Raw genomic sequence first — 15,783 nt, 5'->3', positions numbered from 1 at the left:
ACTAGTGCCACAGGCAGGTCACCCCAGGTTAATTCCCTACATGACTGAGTCCTCATACAGCATCAGCCCTGTCTCTCCTCTATCGTGTGAACAGTTTTAAAAGCCAACTTTCATCAACTGTTCTCCTTGCCTCTCCCTGCCATCACAAATATTATGGTGAGGGTTTCTCTCCAAATTATCCCTCAGTAAAGAGGGGGTCACATTATCCACATTCTTAACAAACTGCGCACAGCTATTAACTTTACTTGGAATAATGAAGGAAACGAAATATGTTCACCTGAAATACCCACTATTAATGTTAGTTTGATGCGTATGGAAGTCACATGATGGATTAGGTTGGAGACAATAAGGAAACAATAAATCGAATAAAGATGTAGGAATTATTCCTGGGGTATGAGCTCATAATTATGAGTGCTGGATGCCATTGTAAACAAGCCTCTTAAAGATCATTTAAAAAATCCACATAATGACATGTTGTAGGTATCACAAACACACACAAAAGAAATGAAGATCAAGGATATGGTCTTTTGAATGAGTATTTGTGACAAGGGATAATAAATGCCAGTGAAAACATCCTACACAGATTCAAAAGGGACTACGTTTCAAAAATCTTAACTAGAAATAAAGATGGCATACTCTGGAAAACTGTTAGGTGATTCAAAAGTGGCTCCATTGAGGATAATGCTCACGTTAAATATTTTATGTGTTTTAAATAAAATTACTTACAGAACATGAGGGTAGAAAACACTGTGTGACTAATTAATGCCTTATAAAATATGCTATTTCATAAGTCTGTATAAAGAAATTAAAAATAAATACAATTTGATATTCATTTGCATTCTGAAAAGTTTACTTATTATAATTGAACTTCTTTTGTGTGCCTGCCATACTTCCCACTGGGAAAATGGGAGACCCCGTTTGGGGAGTCTCCTCATACTTGTGTGTGTTTATTAGCCATTTGGATCCCTCCCTACTCATGTATTCACAGGGTTAAGAAAACTGAGGCTCCAGGAGAGGGTGTTACATTCAAGACTCACAAAGAGTGGTTAATGGCACAGGTTGGACTAGAACCCAGGTTTCTACGTAAGTACCATGCTCATTTCAGTCAGAGAGGGAAAGCCCAGCAACATCACAGAGATAGGACCAAGTATGCTGGGAGTAGAAAGTAGTGAGGGCAGTAAATGGAGAAGCTCTATAGGATGACAGGAAGAGACCAGAAAACTTACAAGACTTTCCTTTTTCCTAAAATAACTATATTCTTTTTTTTTTTTTTAACTGAAAGAGTAATACATATTGTGGTAAACATGTGGTTTGGTTGCCTTTCTTCTGAGGACTAATTCTTCCCACTCCATAAAGTATTGTCAGGGATCTCTACCACGGAATTGTGCCCTGTGACAGGAGAGGCACATGACTTGGTTGGATCCATGAGAGACTCCCCCTCTCCTGAACGTAGTTACAAATCTACCTGGGTCATGTGACCAGGAGGGGCTATAACAGGGAAGAACAAGTCTGACTCCATATTGGATCTGTTTCTTTTACTTTAACCTTTGTATTATATCACTTTCACTACAAGTTAATAACTAAAGGGACGTTGCCTATAGCTTAAAGTATAAATAATGGCCCATCTCTGGGAACCCTGCCTCCCACGTGTGAGTGTTAAGCTAAAATACCTTTGTTTACATCACAGAAAACATCCTGACCAGGCCCACCTGTGAATGGCGGCAGGAAAGAAGAAATTAACACATCCCCTCTGGAGTCTGGCTGGAACCAGGAAATATTTGCAGCAACTTATTGCCTTTTTTACTCTTCACCTCTCCCTCTTTGTTCTGTAAAAGAAACTAGCCTCCAAACCCCGGCAGGATGGTTCTCTGGGACACTAGTCCACCATCTTCTCGGTCTGCTGGCTTTCCAAATAACGTCGCTATTCTTTGCCCCAACAACTCAGCTCTCGATTTATTTGCCTGTCATGCGGCAAGCAGTACAAGCTTGGACTTGGTAACAGGGCCAGTCAGAATCATCTAGAGAAACTCTCTTTCTCCTGGAGTTATGGAGTGGAAATAACAAAGAGTAGTGTTGCCATTGGCCACGTCTCCCGGCCACATGGAGGAAGACCATCTTCAGTGGGTGGGAAGGAGGCCAACACTCAGAGCGAAACAGGGTCAAGAAATCTAATGAAGGACAACACCCTGCTTTGATTCACATGTTCTGGTTGTTGCGGAAATAGTGTCCCTAGACTTCCCAGTCATATAAGCCACTAAATTTCCCTTTTTATTCCAAATCAACCAATAGTCTTACAAGTATATCAAGGAAAAAATAGACAATCAAAAGAAGAAAATAGACCCACACACCGATGGACAATTAATCTTTGACAAAGGAGGCAAAAATATACAATGGGGAAAAGACAGTCTCTTTAGCAAGTGGTGTTGGGAAAGCTGGACAGCCGCATGCAAATCAATGAAGTTAGAACACATCCTCACACCATGCACAAAAATAAACTCAAAATGGCTTAAAGACTTAAACATAAGACAACATAAAACTTCTAGAAGAGAACATAGGCAAAACATTCTCTGACATAAATCGTACTAATGTTTTCTTAGGTCAGTCTCCCAAGACAATAGAAATAAAAGCAAAAGTAAACAAATGGGACCTCGTCAAGCTTATAAGCTTTTGCACAGCAAAGGAAACCATAAACAAAACAAAAAGACAACAAATGAACTGGGAGAAAATATTTGCAAATGATGTGACTGACAAGGGCTTACTTTCCAAAATATACAAACAGCTCATACAACTCAGTAACAAAAAAACAAACAACCCAATCGAAAAATGGGCAGAAGACCTAAATAGACATTTCTCCAAAGAAGACATACAGATAGTCAATAGGCACATGAAAAGATGCTCATCATAACTAATTATTAGAGAAATCCAAATCCAACTGCAATGAGGTACCACTTCACACCGGCCAGAATGGCCATCATTAAAAGGTCTACAAATAATAAATGCTGGAGAGGGTGTGGAGAAAGGGAACCCTCTTTACACTATTGGTGGGAATGTAAATTGGTTCAGCCACTATGGAAAACAGTAGGGAGGTTCTTAAAAAAGCTAAAAATAGAGTTGCCATATGATCCAGCAATCCCACTGCTGGGCATATACCCAGACAAAACTATAATTCGAAAAGATATATGCACCCCTATGTTCACAGAAGCACCATTTACAATAGCCAAGACATGGAAACAACCTAAATGTCCATCGAGAGATGAATGGATAAAGAAAATGTGGTGTGTGTATATACATATATATATATACACACACACATACAAACACAATGGAATATTACTCAGCCATTAAAGAGAATGAAATATTGCCATCTGCAGCAACATGGATGGACTTAGAGATTATCATATTAAATGAATTAAATCAGAAAGAGATACGCAAATATTATATATGTGATATCACTTATATGTGGAATCTGAAATATGACACAAATGAACATATCTATGAAACAGAAGCAAACTCACAGACATAGAGAACAGACTTGTGGCTGACAAGGTTGGGGGTAGGAGGTACTGGGAGTCTGGGATGAGCAGATGCAAACTATTATATATAGGATGGATAAATGACAAGGTCCTACTGTATAGCACAGGGAACTATATTCAATATCCTGTGATAAACCAAAATGGGAAAGAATATGAAAAAGAATACATATATGTATAACTGATTCAGTGCTATATAGCAGAAATTAACACAACATTGCAAATCAACTATACTTCAATAAAATTTTTTAAAAGAGAGGAAGAAGAAAATAGAAATCAACCACAGTCATTACCCGGAATGAAAACACACACACACACTCACATGTAGAAATACACTGTTTAATAAAAGATTTTTTTTTTTACTAACAATATATTGCAAATATATTTTCATAGGAGACATCACTACTTTTGTCAATTCTAATACTAACCAGCTGTGTAAGAATGAGCCATCTCTTAAAATCTCTGGTTATCAGTTTTTGCACCTGTCAAGGGAAGAATCTGGAAGTTGACTGCTAAAATCCAGCAAGGTTGGATAGGTAAGTGAGACCTTTGGATGAAATATTTTAAAGGCCAGGTAGAGCAGTTTGGGCATCAGTGAACTACGGCGGGCTCCTAAGCCAAAGACCTTCTCAACTCCATTATTTTTTTTTAATATTTAAAATTATTTATTTTATCATTATGCACATTGAAGGAAAGCATTATAGACAGCAGAGTTCTTTCCCACCATAAAATTTACACCCATTTAATTAGCTAGAAACACTAGCTTGAAGAGGTACTGATCTGTTCCATCTGTAATAATTTCTCTACAGCAAACAGTCGTCTTATAGTTGGAACATGTTGAAGAAAACATTATCTCACAAGTCTTTTTTTGTCGAGTCTCAATCACCAAGAGTTCAAGGGACTTTGAGAGAATCCTGGTGTCCTGCATGGCCTGATGAATGCATTAAAATCAAGCAGTGTATTTGTATTCTGAAACTACTCTTAGATCCGTACAAATGTTACTTGGGTTGTGGAGCTCACGTTTCTCCCGCTGGCACTATGACATCTGAAGGACATTTTGTCGTGAAAGTTTCACACCAGTTTTGTTTTGTTCCTTCTTCGTTAGCCGCTGTGCTTCCTTTTCCATTTTCTTCCTTTCTGCTGCTCTCTTTGCTCTGTCTGCTATCTTCTGCTGCCTCAGAACTTCTTCGGCTTGCCAGGCCGCATCTTCTTCTTCTTCCCATGCATTGGTATTTTCCCGCCAGGTATCCAAGTCACCTAAGTCAGGAGACTGATGAATAAAAGGCATATCTTGTGTAACTGCTAGTCTACTAGAGAAACCCGTGCTACCATCTGGGCTGCCCAAATTTAATGGTTCTCCCTTCTTAATAATGATTTTCTGGGTTTTCCTTATAGTTGGTGTCACGTCCTTAAAATAGTCAGGTTCCAGTTGTTCTAAAGCATTTTGCTGTGTTGCCACATTCCCACTCCCTCCTTCAATCTTTACACTGGTGGGTGCATCTTCATCCCAGGAAGTCCACTCTTCAACATCTGTCTGCTTAGGAACTGATGAATAACCCAGTGTAGTTGGCAAAGTTCTTTGGTCTCCACTTAATTTCCGTCCTCTGCCAGGTCTGCGTGTTAATCTCTTTAGGAATGAAAATACTGTTGCTAGGCAGGTACAAACTTTAAATAACCGAAAACTGTGTGCTACCCACGGTGGGAATCAAAACCTGCCCCTCCCCCTCCCCGCCCACCCGGCGGAGGCTCCCAGCTGCTGCGGGCTGCGCGCGCACACAAGGCGCGCGCACGCGCGCTGCTGGTCGCTTCCTCGAGCTTGCGCTCCGCCGGGTCAGTCCCAGCCCCGCTTATTCAAAGCTGGGCGCGCGCTCAGCATCTCAGCCGCCGCCGCCGCCGCTGCTGCCACGCAGCTGCCATAGCCGCCCCCTCGTCGGGAAACCCTCCCCCAGTCCCTCCTCCTGCCTCAAGGCGGCTCTCGGTAGTTCAACTCCATTATTTTATATTCTTTTTTTTTCTTCTTTTTTTTAGTTCTTATAACGCCGTTTGAAATTTTAAGATAGTCCCCCAAACACAAGTTTATTTTCTTCCTATTTTCCTGTCATTTCCTGAAAATAATACATTTGTTTTTCTTAGTCTATGAAATGAGCCTTGTTATATACAAGCCACATGTAAGAAGTTGTAGCCTCGGCTTCTGAAGAGTGGAAGATATGAAAACCCATGACTCCTCCTGCTTCCGTGGACTTAGGGCCATGCTCTTAATTAAGATCCTCCTCCTAAATCCCGTTGACAGTACCTCACCAGCTGATACACCCTTGGCTTGCCTCGCATCTAATAATATCCTGGATCTGGATTTCCTTTCAGATGTTTCTAAATTTGATTCCTCTTCGTTTCAGCCACAGAGCAATCCCAGAGTAAAGGGCAAAGAAGGTTAGAGGCCTTTTTTCACCCCTGGGAATCTTAGAAACCCAAGAAGGGATTCTCCCAAGAAGGGACTCTTCAGGATAAAAGATCTCCCCGTGGGGAGATGCCTAAACGCCTTTATCTGGCGTGTGGCATTTGTGCCTTCTTACGGTAAATTCCTTTAGGGATGTGATTTCTAACAGCTTTTCCTGGAATCGGTGGATGCCGTCATGTACAATATACAACCTGAGAAGAGCAATTCTGACACAGAACTGGAGTCCATAAACAAATTAGCCCCCGTGTCCCTCTGTCACGGTCTCTTCCCTATCTGTGTGGCATGGTTTTACTTTGTCACAGGCCACGTTTCCTAACCCACGTGGTTTCATTTGGGTTAACCTCTAATGTTCCAATCGTTTCAATGACATCCCATCACTATCCTTAGACTAGCAGCTTCTAAGCGTGATTTCTCAGCACTGGTCTGCAGGTTGACACCCAGATGTCCCGCGCTCCTCAATACTCAGTGGCTCCCACTTAGGGAACGTAAGAAGAGAACCCGTACTGTGAGCACCCTCCAAGGGCCCAGGCACTCTGCTTGGCATTTATGTTCACTATCTTACCTCATCATTATAACCATATAGTCTGTAAATATTATCACTTATTATTATTATTATTATTATTTTTACAAAGAAACCAAATCTCAGAGAAGTCACTCTCCTCTTGCACATCACCATGTCACGTGGGACATGAAAGAGCTACAGTTAAAGCCCTCAGCTCTGACTCCTCCCAGATGAGACCAGAACCTTTCAAGGAAATCCCTAGAGGAAACAGGAGAACAGAGCAAAGAACTGTGGGGTTTTTTTCCTCACAGAGCAGATCTGGCACAGCTGATGAGCCACAGTTCGTTCTCGAGTACCCGTTGACACTCTTTTGCTCGAGGTCTGTTGCGAAAGATGGGGTAAGTTGAGATGGAGGTGGTAGAGGAGCAGGGAATTGGGGAGCCTCATTTGAGCTTCTAGGTGCTGGTGGATCCTTCTGACCTATGACACACAATCCTGGGGGCCACTCTTCAAGTTCTTCTCCTGGGAGACTTAAAGACAAAGCTCCTTGTCTGAGCTGAGCAGCTCCAGGCAGACGAAGGACGGCAGGAGTTTTGTCAAAATGCCAAATGGATGGCCAAGAGGAAAAAGAGGAAGATAGTAGCGATGGCATCCTCTGGAGATGGCTGGCTAGTCACGGTCCAGTGTAGGCTTGGCTCTATTAGCTGTGAGGTGGGGACGTACATTAAGATACCAGTCAGCAGTGTGGCCCCGTGAAAGCCATTCTTTATGACTGAAGTAAAGCAAAAATTTGGTTTTGAATTCTTATCATCATTCCCTGACTCCCCAGCCACTACTACACACGTGTGCACGCACCCATACACCCACAAACACAGAAGCTTGATATCTTGCCTTTGGAATTCTCAGGATGACATATCAACCCTGCCCTGGGTAGTAATACATATACCTCCAGAACTAGGAAAAAGGGCCTGGTTTTTAGCCTTCAAGAGGTAATGGGGAGGTTTTCTAGCACAAGATCATAACGTTTCCCTGCCTTCCAAGTCCTCGGTTGGCACAGGTCATCTTAATTCCCTACCCTCTCCCAGTCCCCTCGTGATTCTCAGCAAGAGGCTGCGATGGCAGTGGCTGACCCCAGGCTGTCCCGGCTGCCTGAAGTAAAACGTACTGCTCTTCTTCTCACTTGCTGGAGAGGAATGAAGAAAGTGTGTTACACACCAATATCAGGGGAAGATTGACCTGCAGGGTAATCTATGACACAGAGGAGGAAGAAGAGATCAAATGTAGCTAGTGCAAACTGAGTTAGCTACAAAGGCGGAAGAAACCGCACAGCAGATCTTGAGAAGAAAGAAAGAAGAGAAAAAGGCAGAATTATAAACCAGTTTAACCACAAGAGTGAGGATAACCAAGGACGCTGAGTGAATCAGACCGTGGAGGGGTAAGGCCCAGTTAAGGCTGCACTGGGCACACACTGCCCTGGCCATCACACATGCACCTATTCTGATCGGATTTCAATGAGAAAAATTACATGTGAATAAAAGAAACAGGAATGAGGGAGCAAAGTGGCACATGCTGCATCTTGGAGACTGTTCTGGGAAAGCAGTCCTTGGAGAGGTTTGCAATGAAAGCCAAGGTTATATAAGGGGGTTAACCTGCTCTCTGGAGGAGAGGCAGACCATCAGTATGAGAGACCTGTTGTTTCTGCTGTTTTGGTAGAGGTCATGGTAGTAATAAGTCCTGTTCCTGCATCCTGGCTAGCTTCATGCAGCCTCCGACCACCTCATGGCTAGAAATCAGCCCTGGGGGAATGCAGATGCTCACTCTGCAGTGGCCTCTTGTCTTCGTCCTGGGGATCAGGGCCCCTCTAGAGTGGGGTTGTAAACAGGGAGTCAATGACTAGAACTGGCCAGTGATCACGCGGCCCGGGGGTTTGTTTGAAGACCCTCACAAGGAAAGAGACAGGTTGGAGTTGGAAGGGATAGTGACTTCTCTCAAGTAAAACAGCAGTCTGAGCCTTTGCTTTGGTTGGCCAGGGCCACAGATAAGAGCCTTTCCAGCATCTGAGGTCTTAGCTATGGAATAATGATAGCTTAGCCTGTTGTAAATAACAAGGGAAGGACCAGACTTTAACGGCTGAGATGATTGCACCAGCTGTGGCCAAAGCTGTCCTCAAATAGATATCACCCACTTAGTATGGAACACCATGTGAGTGGTTTTATGTGTACATTTTACCTTTACATTCTCTCTCTTAACCATCACAATAACTCCATGGAGTAGATACTATTTATTTTATGGATTAGGAATTTCAGATCAGAGAGGTTGAGTAAATTCCTTAAAGTCACACAGCCATCAAATAGCAGAGTTAGGATTCGAACTCAGGACTCCGAAGTCAATGCTACCCCCCCTGCTGTGTCTCCTGTTAAAAACCAGCTGTACCCTCACCCTTGCCATGCAGGACCCCAAGGGTCTGTAGTCAGTATCCGTACCTTGAGCCAGAACTGGCCTTATTCTGGTTGATCCACACTTTTTAGTACAGTGTGTTAAGGATCCATATTGCGTTTTATTGACTCCTTTCATAGAGACAGTGGTGTGCAAACTTGAGTGTAGATCAGAATCACTTGAAGGACTGACTCATTAAAGCACAGACTGTTGGCACCAACCCTACAGTTCCTGATTCAGCAGGTCTGGAGCAGGGCCCAAGAATTTTCCCTTTTAACAAGTTCCTAGGTGTTGCTGGTCTGGAGACCACACTTTGAGAACCGTAACACTCAGATAATCATGCTGGGGTCGGCGTGGGGGGAGACAGAGGCATTAGTGATGTCCTGGAGAGGTTGGAGGGAAGGCAGAAATTCAGGCTGCAGAGCCTCAAACTGTTGGGGAAATCCAATGCACATTGTAAATTACTGTGTGTTTGCTGTCTACATTAAAAGTACCAGGACAGATTCTTAAAACAAGTAGATTTACACCTGTACCCTCACAAAGGGAACTATTTCGCATCTTCTGAGTCAACCTCACATGAAAGTGGAGTAATTCTCTCACGCACTCACAACTTTTACAGTTCCGGAGTCCTGAGGGATTGTTTTGCTCCTATTGCCTGTTTCTCTTCCATCCAGCGTCATTCTTTAAGAGTCTGGTACCCGAGGAAGTGCCACTTAAATGCAAACATGTTGAGAAGGTAGTAAGTCTATAAGAGGCAGTGAGCATGGAGGTTAAGGGTGCAGGCCTTGGAGTCAGACATCCTGAGCTTCAATTACCACTCTGCAACGTATTTATTTATCCTTTATCAGATAAATCATCTGCCAGTGAGGAAAGCAAGAGTTACAAAAATACGGAGCATTGTCTTACGGCATCGTGAGGTTAGAGTACTACTTTAAGAGAGCAGAGCATTCAAGGAGCACACAGGAGGAGGACACCAGAGGAAGGTAAATGACGGGGGCTGACGCAGGAGACATGCTAAGTGTTAGACTCTGACGTCACAGTGCTTTGCAATATGCCTATAGCTGGAAGAGAGAACTCCTCTTATTTATGAATTAGACTAAACAATCCTGGTATTTATTTGTTTATGCTTTTCCTTTCTGGAATTGACGATCAATCCGCATTAACTAAATCAGAAAGTTCTCAGATTTCTTTCCCTCCAAATAATATTTAGGTGAGTTAAGTGTAAATGAAAATGAAGCAGATGGATTAAATTGCCACTTAAGAACACAGAGGCTTGGAGAAGCAAATGGAAGAGGCAATTAGCAAAATTCCCATTCTGAGTTCACTGAACCTGAAACACTTGAAAAGGTATTTGCCAGGTGAAACACCCCCAAAATGCAGCTGCAGCTCTCCAGACCCCAAGCCCTCTGTCACTGGTCTCCCAGAGTCCTCACGTGCCACTCACCTCACTCTGTTTTCACCAAGAGCCATACAGACAAGCAGTAAACTTTCATTTTCCTCATGAGAACATATTCCAATTATTACTATTCTTTTAACAATGAAACTGCTCTAAAAATTCTCTGCTTTTGAAACTGGCCTTCAAGGCTTACTTATCATTTTTGCCACTGAAAAGCACAGAAACAGATCAAGGTGAATGACTATATGGGTTTGAAATCCACTATTGATGTATTTATTCATGTCATTGGCAGCTATATACCAGGCCACTGCAATGTGGAATGAATGAATGAATGAATAGGCAAGTATTGTGTCCTAACTCAGACAATCAGACACCAGGATGAGTGATATCCCTCAAAGACATTATTCTTTAGAAAGGGAAGTAAAACTCACACACATACACACACACACACACACACACACACACACACACACACACACATCCAGATGAAAAGAAAGATAGTATCAATTTGTAGCCAAAAAAAGGGATTACAGGAGTTTAGCAAGCAGAATCCAGAGAGCAGCAAATTTAAGTAGAAATTATGAAAGAGATCTGAATTCTCAGCTTGGCCTTACCACTCACTAGCTGTTTCTGCCTGGCAAGTCACTCTGGGCCTTGGTCTCCCCACCTATGGGTGGTTGGAATAGATTAATTTCCTAGCATTAGCACCCTTTTCATTTTTTGTAAATGAAATCTTAACACAGAATTCCAGTATATTAAATAAGTCAAAGCAGAGCTTTTCCAGGAGACACTGGGTGGAGCCCCCTCTTACCATGTCATCCAAATCAGAGGTGGAAACCTCTGGACTAGATGCTTGAAGGTAATATCAAGTCTAAAAATCTATAAGCCTGGAAAATCACTCCCAGATGAGGTGAACAAAGATGTCTTCAAAGGAGAGGCAGAAAACCGGATAAATACAAAGGAACTCAAGGAAGGGGCACTTCCTCATGGTGTAGGGACTCTTCCTCATGGTGTAGGGAATTCCAAGCGGCCTAACACCCAGCAGTAATGAGCTTGTCCACTTTCACGGAACAAGATGAGTAGGAGGTAGGAGGAGCATTGGTTTCAGAGTCAGACGGCTGAGTTTGACTCATTATGCTATGAACAGAGCTGGATGACTGCGGACAAATCATTTCATTTCTCTGAACCTAATTTCCACACCTTTAAAGTGGTTTAATAATGTCTATCCTCACAGGGTTGCTGTAAGTTTTAATTTTATACACACACACACTTTTTTTTATGGTGGTAAAATAAAATTTACCATCTTAACCATTTTAAGTGTACAGTTCAGTAGTGTTAAGTTATTATTCACATTGTTGTGAAACAGATCTCCAGAACTTTATCTGGCAAAACTGAAACTATATCCATTAAACAATTCCCCACCCCCAATCCCTGGGAACTAATATTCTGCTTTGTTTCTATGGATTTGACTAGTTTCCTCATGTAAGTGGGATCACACAGTATATAACATTTTGTAATAGACTTATTTCACTTAGCATAATGTTCTCAGGGTCATCTGTATTGTAGCATGTGACAGGATTTCCTTCCTTTTTAGGGTTGAATAATATTCTATTGTACGTATAAAACACATTTGGTTATCCATTCATCCACTGATGATGGATATTTGGTTTGTTTCTATCTCTTGGCTATTGTGAATAGTGCTAAGTGAATAGTATACAGTTAACCCTTGAACAACACAGGTTTGAACTGGGAGGGTCCACTTACACACAGATTTTTTTCAATAGTAAATACTACGGTACTACACAGTCTGTGGTTGATTGAATCTGCGGATATGAAACCACAGATACAGATGGCTGACTATAAATTACACGTAGATTTTCAACTGTGCAGAGGGTCAGCGCCCCCAACTCCTGCATGTTCAAGGGTCAACTGTATTTGAACAACCCTGATTCTTTAAGTATGGGCTTTCTTTGTCTTTTTGATATTTTTGTTTTTAAGCCAAGATCAGTATGCCTTGTCATTTATATTTCATGAATTTTGCCATTCTATCCAAACACATTTCCTGTTCTTCTTGTAACCAGTAAAATTCCTTTATGACCAATAGGCCAGGGTAAAGATATAATGAGCGGCTCATAATAAAATATAAAGACCTATTTAGCCCAGCTGAGTTTTGAACCCATAACAATGACATCATGGTACAATGATTCAATTGAGCTTAGTAGCTATTGTCTTCTATTACAAAACTGCCTACTCCTGAACTAAAGCAGCAGGAAGAATTAGAAAGATCATCTCCAATTTTCATTAAAATACTCTTGGATTTCTTACTTTGTCCCCCTGCTTTTTTCCCCCCCCTTTTTTTCCACCAGAGAAAGTCCAAACAAGCTTGCACGCATTTTGGAACTAGACAGATTTTGTCTCTGAATTTTCTGCTTTCTTATTCTGTGAGTTGAAGGAAATATTCCAAAAATGAATCTAAAATTACCTTCATTTGTTTGATGTGAGTTAAAGCATTCCAGACAAAATTCTGCTTCCACACAAAAAGTGGTCATCCACTGATGACATGACTATTAACAGCAACTAAGACATAATTATTTTAGTGGTCACCCCAAAGATTATCTGCCTAGCACTCCTTTTTTGCCCTTTTTAATGTAATTGCTCTCCTCACTTGGACATGATCTGCGTTGATATTTTTCACCATACTTGAATTTTTTCAGCCAATTGCTGCAATTAGTTTGCTGCCTCCTTCTCCTAAGATTATAATTTTTTGTGTGTTTGACCGCTGGGAATTATTCCACAGGTCACTGACACTGTGTTCACATTTACAACAGCTCTTTAAAATCCTTGTTTGCTAATTTTATCATCTCTTTATCTGTTTGTCTTGACTGATTTCTCTCTTGGTTATGGGTAACATTTTCCTATTTCTTCACCTAATAATTTATGACTGGATGCTGGACATAGTGAATTGTTAGTGCCTGGATTTTGTTCCTTTCTTTAAAAAGTGCTAGTCTTAGTTTACCTGTGGATCATCAAATTATTTTGAGGCTTCTTATAAAACTTAGTAAGAATGGGTTTTTAAGTAAACTCTGGGAATTATTCAGCTTCTAGCTCCCTAGTAATTCATCATTTTCCCAGGAGCTCTTCTTTGCCTGGCTTTGTGGAGTTTTCACTGAAACGTGTTCAGATTAGTAATTATCCAAGGAATTGAGGAAATCCCTATGCAGATTTCTATGCTCTTCCCTGGATATCTTCTTTCTCTAGTATTCTGTGCCACAAATTATAGCCACCTTAGTCCCTCAAACTCTGATCTCTGAAACTACTCAGCTCAGCAAGACCACTTTGCTCTACCTGGGTTTTTTCTTCCTGTGCAGAGTCCAGAAGTTGCCTGCAGGTAGGAAGCTGGGATGATCATATTGTTCACCTTGTTTTTCTTTTCTCCACCTCCACAGTCCTCTGCTGTCTACGGCTAGGTTTTGGGGAACAGTTGTTTTCAGATTTATTTTATAGTGAGAAGAATATTCAGGTACCAGTTATCCTGTCACAGCCAGAAGGTCAAAAGTTGATTAAAAGAAAAAAAAGCTGCAATTTTTGAGATTCTATTATGGACCATGGGTTTCACATACATTATCTCTATTCTTTACAACCGTTGCTGAAAGGTTGGTAGTTTATTTTCATTTTATGGACAAAAGATCAGAGGTTCTAAGAGGTACTGTCATTTGCCCAAGATTGTATAGCCAATAAATGAGTTCTGATTCCAAAGAATATTTGAAGCAATTGGTAGATCATTCCTTTTTTATTTATACAGCTACACTGGCTTTATCATTCTATTTTTCCTCCTTCCAGAATCCTTATCCACTGATATTTTAAGATGATACCTTCTTAAATGGAGACAACCACAACCCTACAGTTATCTCAAAGGACTAACAGGTTAAATTTCCTGGAGCTTAAATTTTATTTAATAGTAAGTGTTTTAAAACATCACTTTTATTTTAAAACAAATATATATTATATTGATATGTATTTATAGGTAACAAATATATATACATGTGTGTGTGTAACCTATAGTATGGAGTAGAATTCATAGGCAACGTGAATATTTAAGATAAAGTTAAAGACTTTAGAGGAATGTTGTTTTTCTCCAGGAGGCTGCACTGGGTTATTCTCTCAGAATCCCAGAAGTATAACTTCACTTTCTTCTATTAAGGGCACTTGTGAAAGTTTTGTGACACACATAGGCATGAGGATATGTGCATCACATATGGTTGAAGGGAGGATAAGAATGCAAGTAATAGACATTAGAAATAAAAGGGTATCCCTGTTCCATAATAGGATGGAGTATAGTTTTGCCTCTCATAGTATTTTCTGCTCTCTAGTTTTATTTTATACTGTAGTGCATCCTGGTTGCATTTATGAAGGAACATTTTATCTCCCTTCTCTCTACTGTGGTGGCTTTCAAATTTACGAGTCTCTAAGACTCACTCAGGGAACTTTTTGAACATCCAGACTCCCAGTCCCCACCTCCTAAAGATCTGATTCTGTGATCTGAAGAAGGGCTCAGAAATCCACATCCCATCAAGCTCTTCATGTGATTCTAACGGTCCTCTGACCACACAGAGAGCCACGGCTCTTTCATATATCACAGGTGTTGTCCAGGGCTCTTCCACAAGCCTGGGGAGGATATAAAACCTACCCATACTTCTTATTAGTTGGCAATAACTACAGGAAAATAATACCAACTGTTGAATAGAAATTTATTTCAGTCATATTTTCGAACCTCATTATTTTAGTTGGCCAAGCAAAAATCAATTTATAAATGCTACAAAATTTCACCAACTGTCTCATGAGCTGGGATCTTAGACTACAAAAGCAGAACCACACATTTCCTAAACTCAAGCAGCTCGTGTGCTAGTCAAAAAGACAGATGTGTGAGCAGTTAAATGACAGTGTAAATCTGATATGTACTATTCCTGAGGTAGGAAGCGGGAGAATGGTGTACAAAACAGCTAAGGCTAGAGGGCACTCCGTAAAAGCTACATTAAATCAGTGACATTTAGGCTGGCAGTTGAAGGATAAGTACACATTTTCAGTAACACCGGGGGCAAAGAAAACGCACAAAATACCTAATCTGACCCTTCAGGCCTGTCCGTGGAATGGCCAGAAGTTCAGTGTGGCAGAGGACAGGGTGATGAGATGTAGGGAGAAAAGCCCATCTCTTCAAACCATAACAGGTGGGTCTGTCCAAGAGCTAAAGACAAGGGCATATGTGGCAAGGAGCGGAAGGGGGTAAGGATAAAGTAGAAAGGGACTGTTTAAATAAATCCAGTCAAGATGCAGCCCGGGGCCTACTCTATGCCTCTGCAGAGCCAGAGAGTTGTTTAAATGCCCAGAAAATTATGCCCAGATGTTTTGACATGAGGACCTCATTTCCCAGGAAGTCAATTAGACACATTTTTTGCTTATCCATGGA

At 41.3% G+C, this 15,783-nt stretch overlaps 1 protein-coding gene across 1 annotated transcript; it reads right to left on the bottom strand.

The window, feature by feature from the left end:
- Positions 1-4,526: 4,526 nt before the first annotated feature.
- Positions 4,527-6,555, bottom strand: LOC102976843 (receptor-binding cancer antigen expressed on SiSo cells-like). The gene is made up of 2 exons (XM_055088844.1): positions 6,548-6,555; positions 4,527-5,212 (listed from the first exon to the last, which is right to left on the bottom strand). Exons 1-2 carry the CDS (start codon positions 6,553-6,555, stop codon positions 4,567-4,569), a joined length of 654 nt encoding a protein of 217 aa, XP_054944819.1. The 3' UTR covers positions 4,527-4,566.
- Positions 6,556-15,783: the final 9,228 nt, after the last annotated feature.

Source organism: Physeter macrocephalus, chromosome 12, assembly GCF_002837175.3.
Source record: "Physeter macrocephalus isolate SW-GA chromosome 12, ASM283717v5, whole genome shotgun sequence".
Lineage (NCBI taxonomy): Eukaryota > Metazoa > Chordata > Mammalia > Artiodactyla > Physeteridae > Physeter > Physeter macrocephalus.
This window is presented reverse-complemented; position numbering and strand designations above follow the sequence as displayed.